Source organism: Dromaius novaehollandiae, chromosome 2 (genome assembly GCF_036370855.1).
Source record: "Dromaius novaehollandiae isolate bDroNov1 chromosome 2, bDroNov1.hap1, whole genome shotgun sequence".
Classification (NCBI taxonomy): domain Eukaryota; kingdom Metazoa; phylum Chordata; class Aves; order Casuariiformes; family Dromaiidae; genus Dromaius; species Dromaius novaehollandiae.
The window spans coordinates 169,486,334-169,498,989 of NC_088099.1; the positions used below are offsets into that span (position 1 = coordinate 169,486,334).

At 60.4% G+C, this 12,656-nt stretch overlaps 1 protein-coding gene and 1 long non-coding RNA gene across 2 annotated transcripts in view; one reads left to right on the top strand and one right to left on the bottom strand.

The window, feature by feature from the left end:
* Positions 1 to 7,475: 7,475 nt before the first annotated feature.
* Positions 7,476 to 11,763, bottom strand: LOC112992340 (uncharacterized). The gene is made up of 3 exons (XR_010388076.1): positions 10,703 to 11,763; positions 8,996 to 9,167; positions 7,476 to 8,921 (listed from the first exon to the last, which is right to left on the bottom strand). It is a non-coding gene; the product is annotated as an uncharacterized LOC112992340 (long non-coding RNA).
* A 46-nt stretch (positions 11,764 to 11,809) lies between these two features.
* Positions 11,810 to 12,656, top strand: part of NRBP2 (nuclear receptor binding protein 2) — a 30,493-nt gene continuing 29,646 nt past the window's right edge. The window contains exon 1 of the mRNA XM_064508012.1: positions 11,810 to 12,006. Coding sequence (XP_064364082.1) covers positions 11,890 to 12,006 — 117 coding nt within the window. The 5' untranslated portion in view covers positions 11,810 to 11,889. The remainder of the gene's footprint in view (positions 12,007 to 12,656) is intronic.

Below are 12,656 nucleotides of genomic sequence, written 5' to 3' on the forward strand. Positions count from 1 at the left end.
GGCAGTGTGTGTGTGTGTGTGTGTGTGTGTGTGTGACAGGGCAGTGTGTGTGTGTGTGTGTGCGTGTGTCACAGGGCAGTGTGTGTCCCTGCACGTGTGCAGTGAGGTGGGGTGTGTGTGTGTGTGTGTGTGTGTGTGTGTGTGTGTGTGTGTCACAGGGCAGTGTGCGTGTGTCACAGGGCAGTGTGTGTGTGTGTGTGTGTGTGACAGGGCTGTGTGTGTGTGTGTGTGTGTGTGTGTGTGTCACAGGGCAGTGTGTGTGTGTGTGTGTGTGTGTGTGTGTGACAGGGCAGTGTGTGTGTGTGTGTGTGCGTGTGTCACAGGGCAGTGTGTGTCCCTGCACGTGTGCAGTGAGGTGGGGTGTGTGTGTGTGTGTGTGTGTGTGTGTGTGTGTGTGTGTGTGTCACAGGGCAGTGTGCGTGTGTCACAGGGCAGTGTGTGTCCCTGCACGTGTGCAGCCAGGGGCTGTGTGTGTGTGTGTGTGTGCGTGTGTCACAGGGCAGTGTGTGTGTCGGCGTGTGACAGCGCTCCCTGCGCACCACAAGGCAGCGTCCCCGCCCCCTCCTCCCCGCTGCCGCCGCCTGCCCGCGCTCGCCCCGCCGCTCCCGCTGCCGCCGCTGCTGCCCCCTGCCGGCCCGGCGGGCGCGGGGCGGGGCTGCCGAGTGGGCGGGGCGATCGGGGGCGGGGCAGGGCCCCCACCGCCCTGCGCCGGCCCCTGCGGCGCGGCCCCGCCCCGCCCCCGCTCCGCGCTGCGCAGGCCGGGGCCGGGGCCGGGGGCGCCGCTCCTCCGCGGCGCCATCTTGCGCCGCCGCCGGGGCGGGTTGTTCTGTCCGCCCGCCCGCCCGGCAGCCCCGGGCCCTGCAACCCGGCCCCCCAGCCACACTCCCCACAGCCCAGCCCCCTGCAGCCTGGCCCCACATGGCCCAGCGCCCCACAGCCTGGCCCCACAGCCCAGCCCCCTGCAGCCTGGCCCCACACAGCCCGGCTCCCCACAGCTGGGGCCTCCCACACCAGCCCCCTAGCCCTGTGCCCTCCCCCAGCCTGGGTATGCCGGCCCCCCACAGCCCCATGGCCCCCACAGCCCAGCCCCGCTGCAGTCTGGGCCTGCCAAGCCCCCGCAGCCCCAAGCACCCCACAGCCCAGGGCTCCCCACAGCCCAGACCCCCTGGCCCCCACAGCCCAGGGCTCCCCACAGCCCAGGCCCCCTGGCCCCCACGACCCAGGGCCCCCCACAGCCCAGGCCCCCACAGGGACGTGCCTGCCCAGCCAGCCCTGCTGGAGGTGGGCAACACCACCCTGCTGCACTGCAGGGCCCTGCTCTGCTCGGGGGCTCGCACACCCCACCCACACCAGCCCTTCCTCCAGCCCTCCAGGCACAACGTGGCAGGGAGGAGGCAAACCAGGCACAGAGCCAGGCACGGAGGTCCTGGGATGAGCACGGGCCCGTGGCCGGGCTGCGGTGCCCCGGAGGGCGGTGGCACGTTTGCGTGGCCGGCTCACGTCCCCAGAGCTGCGGGGGCCGCGGCCTCCCTGGGTGCTCCCCACAGGCTCAGCCGTGCCTTCCACGGGGAACGTCCTGCACTGCGCTTGGTGCGGCTGGTGGGCGCCCAGAGCTCTCAGTGAGGGGCACCTGTAGGCACCGACCAAGGGCGGGAGCCCAGGATGTGCCCACCACAGCTGGGGCGCCTCTGGAGAACGTCCCCCATGCACAGAGCTCTGGGTCCCTGCAAGGTGACATGCAGAGCCAGGGACACGGACTGCCCCTGGGCTGCATGAATGCCTACGTCAGTCTGGAGTCCCAGGTGCAAGGGAGCCAACCTGCCAGTGGAAGCTCACTAACAAAAAGACTGACGTGGGGGTAAAATATTACACGGGCAGGCAACAGCACAGGGACTTCCTAGACTTACCGCTCTGCTCTGCAGAGACGATGGATTTGCTGGACATTACTAGGAAGGGTGCAGAGAACAGAGCACCATTGTCCCAGCTCATCAAGACTCGGAGAAGCATAAGCATGACAGAACATAGGAAAGAGGAAGGGCTGAATGGGCTCCACAGCCTGGAAGAGAGGACCAAAGGGGATGACATAGCAGTTGGCAGTGGGGAGACGACTGTGTGTTCAGTCTTTTCTAACACAAGGACTAGGGAGATGATTGTGTGTTCAGTCTTTTCTAACACAAGGACTAGGGGTTGTTGCAGAGTCCAGCAGGAAGCCAGCTGAGATGGAAGGAAGTAATTTGTCACATACTGGGTGGTTGAGCTGTGGGACTCCTTGCTGCGGGATGTCTTGGATGCCAAAAGTTTATACAGATTCCAAAAGCAATTGGAGTAATCCATGGAGGAAAATCCATCAAGAGCTAGTAAATAGCAGATAGATGTACGTCTCAAGAGCTACCAGAGCCACAAATCACTGGGTCCTAGGAGGACGTACCAGAGCAGTACCAGTATACACTTGTCTTTTTCTCACAGTTTCCTACACACCAGTGCCAGGTTACAGAACTGGATGGACCACGCAGACCTTCTTTATGTTCTTGCGTCTTGCAGGGGACTGTCACCAAGTCTGTACCGGAGGTGTGGAGTAGACCGAAGGGCCTGGATTGTGTGGGCAGGAGGACTCAAACAGCCAGGGTGGTGAGGCTTCTGGTGGGGACGGATGCCAGCTCCAGCCTGGCTGGGGAGTCGCGGCTGGGAGGGCTCCAGATGGCTCCCTGGGGCTCAGATTGCACTCCCACAGGAAGTGCTGAATTTCCAAAAAAGAAGCTGAAAGAAAACAGGACATTGTGTAAGGGAAAAGCTGCATACATTTGCATAGTTATAAGCTGGTTGCATAACTGAATGCATCTGAATAGTATCTGAGTGCTTTTTCGAGGCATGGAGGAATAGAGGAAAAGAAAGGGTCAGGCAGGCTGCATGTCCACTGCCCAGCATGGGAGAACGTAAGTCCCTGCAGGAACATTGCACCAGTGGACGCACTGGGCAACTTCTCTGTTTTACGAGAGAAGACGGGTCGAGAGCAAAAGCCCAGGGACCTGACCTGCTGGGAGCAGAACAGAAAACCGGCAAAGCATGTCCACAGGCCAGACAGACCAGAGCCACTGTTGGGGAAGCAAGTCTTGTGCCCACAGCACATGCAGCTTTCCCTGGTGAGTGATGGAGCTCCCCACGCACAGGGGCCATGGATCCCCGTGACAGTGCCCCGACTGCGGGCCACGCACCCAGCCGCAGCCATCACCCTGGCAGGAGCACGTCAACCCACACAACCAAAGCAGCCATGGCTGGCAGGGCCCTCCTAGGTGAGCACGTCTGCTCACTGCTATGAAGCATCTTCCCATGGAAATCCTTCTGCAAAATGAGCAAGCTGCACCTCTGCTGTGGCAGTTTGTTCCAGTCTCTCTCCCCCAGCAGCTAGAAACCTTCTCCTAGTTTCCAGCCAGTTCAGACCAATTTCCTCTTATGCAAACCCCATCCTTCAGTTGAAGCAGGTCTCCTCCTGCTCTAGTGTTTTTCACTGATAAAGCTACCCTCAGCAATCTTATCTCCCCTCAACTTCTGTTTTGACAAGCTATCAAGCTGGGCTGCTCTCATCTCCACTCTGCATCCCCGCAGTCATCTCAGTTGCTCTTCTCTGCACCTTTTCTGTTATGAATTCATGTTTTTCAGCAGGGCTGGTCAGCACTGGTGCACGCACTGTAAACCATGGTCTGTACAACAGCACTGGCGCTTTCTGCCTTCTCTGGAAATACATCCCAACGGAGTTAAGAATGCGTCAGGTCTTCATGACTGCATTACATGGCAGGCTACCTTCATCCTGAGGTGGCTGTACACATGCAGCTCTTTTCCTCTTTAATCGTTTCCAGATCAGGGGCTCCTAAATTATGGCATAAATATGTGTTCTTTGACTCCAGGGCATGACTTTGCATTTTGTACCATTCAATTTCCTCCCATGACTCTTAGTTCAGCCTTCAATGTCATCCATTGCTCCTGAATGCTGTTCCAGCCTCCTGCCCTATCATTTCACTACCTCGCCTTTCAACAAAGCTTACTGACACACACCCAATATTTTGTGACGAGGTAATTGAGAAAAATACTGAGTAAATTTGGCTCTTGGCCTGATTTGGGGCTGGCACTCAGAGCCTACTTTCCCACTCATAATTCCCCTTCCAGGACAATCCAGTGTCTGAGTGGCAGATGGGACATGGGCTGTGTCCACGTCTATGCAGCAGCAAGGCTGCAAACCCTACAGGAGACAGAAGTTACTTTTTTTGTCTTTGTTACTCTCTTGAGCTGCTGTTGTCCCCATTTGTCTTGGTTTTGTCTTAAAGGAACAAAGAGGAGATTTCAGTAGCAAAGCTCCAGGGTGTCTCCACTGACTTTAAGTTCAGCTGAAAGTCTGTTAGTCAAGGAGTTTCTCCTAATGAAAGCTTTCAACTCAAACAGAAAAGGGAACAAAAGATACTGTTAAAATGAAAGCCTTGCCTAATTTTCCACTTAACTGGTTCTACTTCTTTTTCTTAATAAAAGGTCAAAAAAGTGTTTAAAGGCTGTTGGAACAGGGAACTCCCCAGCTACAGTGTTATAGCCCAGGCTGCACCTAACTGCTTACTGCTATAGCAGTAAGGATGGGGTTATTCGCCTCGTACCCCTTCTGGAACCGGGCCACACCTGGGCCCTCCTCGCCCTGCCCAGGGTGCCGGGCAGCCTCGGCAGCACGGGGACGGGTTCAAACCCGCGGCTGGGCCCCGGCAGCTGAAGCGTTTCGTTGCGCCGTCCCCCCACCTTGCTGCTGAGCCCACGGATGCTCCCGTGCATCCCCCCGCGCTGTCCGGGACCGGCACCTCCGGGCAGGCTGTGCGAGACGCAGCCGGGGCAGGGACAGGGCGCGGAGCTGCCCAGCTCTGCCCAGGGGTGCGAGGTCTTCCTCGAGCGGGTTCTGGGGCGGCCGCGTGCCCTGGGGAGCCGCAGACCCGGGGAGGGACAGCCAGGAGGGACCTGAAAGAACCAGGAGGAAACCACAGGCTGAAGAGCCGAAATACCCCGGCAGCCAGACACGAGGCTGGGATATGGAGACAGCGGGGTTTGGGCCCGGCCCACCCCACACACAGGGCGCGCGGCTGAGCTGAAGGTGCTGCCCTGTGCCGAGCAGCACTGCCTGCAGCCGGGCTTTGCTCTCCGCGAAAGGGGCTGGGAGTCAGGAAAGAGCGAGCAACGGCCTCCTGCCAGGGCTCGGGAGCAGCACCAAGCCGCTCCAGCTGCCTGCAGCAGCCTGCCAAGACGCAGAGCGGGGACTGAGGGCTGACATAATCCAGGCGCCCTCTGGGCAGGGCCAGCTATAACCAAAGGACAAAAGAAAAGCAGCCTGCTCCGGTGGGGTCCCAGTCAGAGCATCACCTCGCCCAGCTCTGACAGCTGCTTTTGTAGGGCAATTACTGATAAAGCTTCTCCAGAGCATTATCACACACGGGCCTTTGACAGCACCCCCCCCCCACACACACACACCCCTTCAACCCCCTCGTCCCTGCCCTCAGCTGCTCCCCTCACCCCTCGCTGCCCCAGCCGTTCCCTCTGTGCCACGGCTCCGGCTCCTGCTCACACAGGGAGACCTTCCTCCCATCGGTGCTCTCCCCTCGCCGCACTCCTCTGCCTCTCTGCGCCCCGCTCAGCTCTGCATCGCCCAAAGCCTGTCCCACAGTCACGGACAGCCGCACATCCCCACAACGGCACGTGGCCTCTCCCTCCGCTTCCCCACTCGCATCGATTTAAACCATCCCACTTTTAGCATCGAGCCGCGGCCAGTTGCAGCAAGCGCCCTCGTCCCAGCGCATCCCACGCAAGCAGCCGTGCCCCTTCCCGTGGCTGGCTCTGGCTGTGCTTTGCGGCTGCACTGTCACTCGCACACAGCCGGGAGTCTTTCCCCAAGTGGCAGCACATGTGGCAGCGCCGGGACCCGCGTTCCCGCACTGCCTGCGAGCTGCCGGTGGGAACAGAGAGCGCTCGGCGAGCAGGGCTTACACACCATCAAAGTCTGCAGCACCTCTGCAAGCTCTCCGGCGTGAACTTTGCCCGGAGATGTTTGCAGAAGGATATGCTGTCCCAGGGGTGACAGCGGAGATGCTTTCAGCAGCAAGAGCTATAAGCAGCAGTTTCGGGAACCGGCTCTGCTGTACTCTCGGGAGGGCTCTGATCCCGCAGCGTTAAACACGCGCGGCCTGTGCTCCCGCGAATGCGCACGTCTGACTTAGCTGCTGACGCCGCTGGGGTTGCACACGTGAGGGCTGTGCAAACACTGAGGGACTGGGGAACGGGGAGCTGAGAGCTTGGTGTAGTAACTCAGTAAACACAAGCAGATTCCTGAGAAGCTGTTTGCTGGCTGTGTTTGCCCTGCAGAAACCACTGACAAATGTGCTGAAAGACGGCAAAGCAGCAGGGAAGATGTTTGTCTGCGTCCCAGCGTCAGTCTGGCACCCAGGGTGAACCTTAAGCAGTAACAAAGTGCAGGTTGTGCAAAAACATGTGACGTCAGTGCATCCCAGCCCAATCCATCAGATGCGGATAAAAATAGATGGCAAGCGAAGAGGGGCCTCCTGGCAGGGAGGGGAGAGAGGGAGCTCCAGCCCAAGCCTCAGTACCGTGTCAGCGCCTGCCCGGAGCTGGGGCTGGCTCAGCCCGGGAGCGGGCCTGTCCCCGGCGGTGGGATGTGCGTGCCCCGCTCCTGCACGGAGGGAGGGTCCCGTCCCCGGCAGTGGGATGTGCGTGCCCCGCTCCTGCACAGAGGGAGGGTCCCGTCCCCGGCAGTGGGATGTGCGTGCCCCGCTCCTGCACGGAGGGAGGGTCCCGTCCCCGGCAGTGGGATGTGTGTGCCCTGCTCCTGCACGGAGGGAGGGTCCCGTCCCCGGCAGTGGGATGTGCGTGCCCTGCTCCTGCACGGAGGGAGGGTCCCGTCCCCGGCAGTGGGATGTGCGTGCCCCGCTCCTGCACGGAGGGAGGGTCCCGTCCCCGGCGGTGGGATGTGCGTGCCCCGCTCCTGCACGGAGGGAGGGTCCCGTCCCCGGCAGTGGGATGTGCGTGCCCCGCTCCTGCACGGAGGGAGGGTCCCGTCCCCGGCAGTGGGATGTGCGTGCCCTGCTCCTGCACGGAGGGAGGGTCCCGTCCCCGGCAGTGGGATGTGCGTGCCCCGCTCCTGCACGGAGGGAGGGTCCCGTCCCCGGCGGTGGGATGTGCGTGCCCCGCTCCTGCACGGAGGGAGGGTCCCGTCCCCGGCGGTGGGATGTGCGTGCCCTGCTCCTGCACGGAGGGAGGGTCCCGTCCCCAGCAGTGGCATGTGCGTGCCCTGCTCCTGCACGGAGGGAGGGTCCCGGCAGCACCACATCATCGAGGCTGCACTGCAAAACCTGGAGCCTACCAGGCACTCTGGAAAGGGACCAAATCAAACCAACTCCGAAAGGCGTTCAAGAAACCCCGTAAGACTCTGGCAGTTTACAGACACAGCTTTATAGTGTGCAGAGAACACTCAAAATAATACGCACTGGGGACCCACACTGAATAAAACAAGGGGCTTCTGGCCAGTGCACATCACTGCAAAATGGGCCCCTCTGGACTGCCACTATGAAGCAACTTTCAGGGCCTCTGTCTTCCTTCCAGTCAAAACATCTGTAAAAGTATGTCGGAGTGGTTCAAACCAGAGTCCTTGTTGCAGCGGTGCCCAGGGCCAGCTGTAATCATCAAACTGATAAAACTGAATGAGATCTGAAAAGAACCCCAAGTTCCACATTTGTGAACACCCTGTTGCCCAGCGCCTGCTGAGCAGGACTAGTCCCTCCTCCTCTCCAGTCCCTCTGACGGAGCAAAACCCATGCAAGCCGCAAAGCCTTCCTGTGGCACCATGAATGCCACAGGCCAGCACGGTCTGTACCTACAGACCCCTCCTCATCCAGTCTCACTACCTGAGACCTCCCGACCCCCTTAGGCTCGTGTCCCAGCCCAAACGGAGGCACTCTGGAGGTGTTCCCACGCTCAGGCAGCCAGGGAGGAGTCCACGGAAAGATGGGGTAAAGGCGGCAGCGCTCTCTCTGCAGCGTAGTGCTGCAGGATGCAGGCACATCATCCCCAGACTAGGTCCACGACTGCAAACTGGTCGTGGGATAAGGTGAGACAAAGCACAGAACCAACCTGAGAAAGGCCTCAGGACAGACCGTGACAGAGGCTCTCTGCAGCAGGCCACACATTAGGGGATCCCAGGTGGAAACTGCCTCTTGGAGACTGGTGAAGAAAACAGCAGCCAGCTCCTGGGGCAAGACACAGGCAGGGTTCTGCTCCAGAGCACCCGGTGCCGGTCAGGGGAGACCCGGGTTCGAAATGCATGCCCGGCGCAAAGCCCCCTCCGGTCTCGTGGAGACGAGGGCCTGGGGGTCACCCTTCAGCAGCACCCAATGGGCAGCGCTGGGCACCGAAAACTCAGGTCTGGCTCCCTGCTTTACCACAGCCCGGTTGTTTGAGCCTGAGCGGGACAGTGAGGCTCTGTCCTTACCGCAGAAAAGGTGTACTATGGACGGACCAGGTTTCCCCTGCCTGTTGGTACCTGACAGTCAGGACAACCAGATGAACAAGGATCATGTTAGTTGTGCCTGAAAATGAACCAGCAAGACAAATATGTCCTACAATACATTATCCAGCAAGAAAAAATGAAGTCGGGGAAGGAACAAAAGGAGGCTTACTCTGATGTGGAGGAGGCATTGGGGATGACGGGGCAAGGGAAGAGGCAGTGGGACACGGAGGCATCGTCAGGGCAGCAGGGACGAGGGGGCAGTAAGGATACAGAGACAGTACGATGCTGCGGGAGCATCTACTGACCCTATAGCACCTCTGTCTCCTGTTTGGGCAAGAGCTTCACTCCTGTAACGTGTCCCAAGAAGTCAAGGTGTCACAAGCTGAGAACAGTGATTGAGTCTGAGCAGAGATCTTGGACCCAAACAACTCATGCTGCTGCTTGCAATTTATATACCTAAAAGGATCTTAAAGATTTCCGTATGAGCTGCCTACACTTGAAGAGCGGAGTCAATCCAGGGACACAGCAACGTCCAGCTAAGGACGTGTCCAGCACATGTGAATACAAAAACAGGAGAATTCCACAAAGAATATGTGAAGGCAGAAAGTGTCACCTCCCTGGAAAAGACCTGGAACAGCAGACATCATGAGCGCAACTCCGGGGGGTCAGACCCAAGTCCTACATACCCCTGCATCTTGTTACTGCAAGCTGCCAGGAGTCGATCCCAAGAGGAAGCACACAGGAACCGGAGCAGGGGCCAAGCAGTATTTTGTCTGCTGCCGACTCGCAGCTCCTGACAATCTGCGGCTTAGAGCCCTCCTGAGCTGGAGGCTGCATCTGTGTTTTTGTGTTTAATAGCCCTCAATCAATTTTTCTCCCACAAATTTGCCTAATGGCTTTTAAAATCCTTTTTTGCTTTTTGCCTCCGCAAACATCGTCTGGTAATGACTTCCACAGTGTTTCGCCTACTAAAATTTCCACCCAAGAAACACTGAGTAAAAAATTACTCCCATTCATGTGTTTTAAAACTCTCGTCTATCAGTTTCACTGGGCACCCCTGGTTCCCGTGAAAGCCTGTCCATGCTTCTGATACCCTTCATGTACTGCACGGGTCTCTGCAACTCTTCACAGACAGCTTTAGAGCTGATTACCCTGAATAACTTGGTGTCATCGGCAAACTTGGTCATCTTGTTCTTCATGACTTTCCTAGACTGTTTATGGACATGTTGAACTGCAGTGCCTGGTGCTGCCTGTGCCTTAGGCACTACAGTAAATATCCTGGCAATTTAGTATTTGCTTTCCTTCAGAACGCTTGGGCAAATATCTCACCCTGGCAATTTACCATTCATATTATTGATTCGTTACATAATCTCTTCTTTCGTTATTTGATTTTGAGATAATTCCTTTGACTTTCCTCCTGTACAGGAAAGCTTCATCTGGGCCCTCCTCTATGGTAAGTGCTACTGCAAAGAACTTAATTTGCTTTTCTGCTAGAGCTCTGTCTCTCCACTGACTCCAGCCAGACCCTCGGAATCACAGAACGGCTGAGGCTGGCCGGGACCCCTGGAGATCATCTGCTCTGACCCCCTGCTCAAGAAGGGTCAGCTGGAGCAGGTGGGCCAGGACCACGTCCAGTCGAGTTGGGTATCTCCAGGGATGGAGACTCCAACACCTCTCTGGACAACCTGTCCGGTGTTCACCCCCACAGTAAAGCACTGTTTTCTTGTGTTTCCTGTGTTTTCGGTTGTGCCCATTGCCTCCTGGCCTGTCCCTGGGCACCCTGAGAAGAGTCTGGCTCCGCTGCCCTATTCACACCCCCTTCAGATATTTATACACAGGGATCCGGTCCCCCCGGAGCCTTCCCTTCTCCAGGCTGAACGGTCCCAGCTCGCTCAGCCGCTCCTCGCGTGTCAGATGCTCCCATCCCTTCGTCGTCTTTGTGGCCCTTCACTGGACTCACTCCAGTACGTCCCTGTCTCATCATCTATCGGCTCTGCACATCTTCTGCTTGCGTTCTAGCCTAACTGGCCAGTAATCTGTCAAAATGGCTTTTAGCCTGCACGTGGCCCGCCTTCCTTGCTTGAACAGAACTGTTACTTACGGAAGGATATCTGCTAAAACTGGCAGCTCGACCCCCGTGTGAGCCACCCAGCCAGCACTTACCTTTGAACTGACCAACAACTGGCAGAGCGGAAACAGAAACAGCTCCACATAAAATGGGCGGCTGTCACAGGAGGGCGAAGGGACTTGCGGAAACACACGGGCAGGAAAGTCTCCCGGGCAGCGCTGTGTATTTTATCTTTGGTTCTAACCTTTGCCTTCTCTGTCCTCGTACCTGTTCCCGGCTGGACGTCTGCCTTCCACCGTGGAAAGCACCTGTGGTTTGCTCCAGAAGTCCTGCCGGGCAGGCGTGGGACAAGGTGACGCTGGGAGCTTTGGGCACCCAGCTGAGACACGGGGAGCAGAGTGGTGTAACTGGTGTCCTGGGGGTGGCCGTGCCCAGCTGGAGCTGGTGGTACCAGTTTCCGCGTAGGTGCCCCGCCGTCAAACCAGCCCGGGGCTGCCAGGCGGGACCCGCTGGAGTGCCGGCACAAGGAAACACCTCCTGTCCGTTTACTGTGCTCCAGCGAGCAGGACTTTGCGCTCACCCGCTGGGACCGACCGGCATCGCGGCACCTGGCTCGCACCAGGCACGGCCTCGCCGCGGCCCTGGGGGTAACCACACCGGCTAGGAAGGGGTGGTCTGCAGCGAGGACATCCCCCAGAACAGAGAGCAGGCGCCAGCGCCCGCGCGGAACCAGGCTGGAACAAATAACAAGCACTGAAGGAAACCAGAGATGGCTGCGGGGAAAGGAACACATCAGGCAGGAGCCAGGAACTCTGCAAAGGAATGAAAACATCTGGAGGGTTTCTGGCTCGGCCTTAGGTTCCCGGGCACCGAGCGCCCGGGCTGGCGCCGGAGCCCCGCCGGCCGCTCCCGCCTGGGGCGCAGCGCAGGACCCGGGCGCCGGGCGGGGACCGGCAGCTTCTCGGGGAAGGGAGCAGCAGGGAAGCGCTCAGGGACCACGGGAATAACGAGAAGGGGGGCCGCGCTGAGGGGCCCCGAGGGGCGGCCGAGGCCGCGGTGGGGGCCAGCGGCGGTGGCCCGGGCGGGATGGGGTCGGGCAGAGGCAGCGGGCGCTGCCGGGCGCCTCTCCCGGGCCGGGACCCGCGGCTCCTCCCCGACGGGGCGGGCCGTGCGCGGCCGCACGTCCGGAGCGGGGCGGACCCGGCGCGGCGGAGCGGAGCGGCGCGGCGCGGAGCGGCGCGGGGGGGCGGGCGGCGCTGTCAGTCCCGGGCGCGGCGCGGGGATGGCGGTGCCGGAGGCGGAGGCGCGGCTGGCGCAGGAGAAGGAGGAGGAGAGCGAGGAGGAGAGCGAGGTGCTGGAGGAGAGCCCCTGCGGCCGCTGGCAGAAGCGCCGCGAGCAGGTGGGCGCGGGGCCGTGCGGGGCCCCGGGGCGGGCGGCGGGGAGCTGCCCGGGGGGGCCCGGCCCCGGGGGGCGGTGCGGAGCGGTGCCGGGGAGCCGGCGAGGTGCTGCGGGCGCGGAGCTGCCGCCGGCCGCGGTCCCGGGCAGCCCCGGAGCCCCTGCGCGAGCAGGGGCGGGCGCGGTGATGTCCCGAGGTCGCCGCCGGCCTCAGCCGTCCGTGGCTCCCCGGTTCCCGGACGGGGCCCTGCAGGGACAGGGCTGGCTGTGCCCCGCCGCCTCCGCGACTGGGGAGTCCGGCTGCTCCGCCGAGAGGGGCTCGGACCGCTGCAGCTCGTCTTCCCTCCCGGGGCTCGGCAGAGGCTCCCGGAGCGTGTGCACCAGGCTGTTGCGGAGCTCCCGCGGTCACTGCTCTCCCCTGCCCGCTCTGCTCCAGGCTCGCCCCCACCATCGCCATAAGGGCCCTCTCCCCCCGTGAGGAGCCCAAGTCTGCCTGCCTCCGTCAGGGCACCCAGGGCCGGGGACCGAAGGCAGCAGGCAGATCCTCACCCCAGCAGAGGGGAGGCAGGAGACCACAACCGCCGCCAGCTCCCAAAGGGTGAAGGGGAGGATGCACAGGCATCCTCCTCCTCGTGGTCCCACCGTCACTTGTTA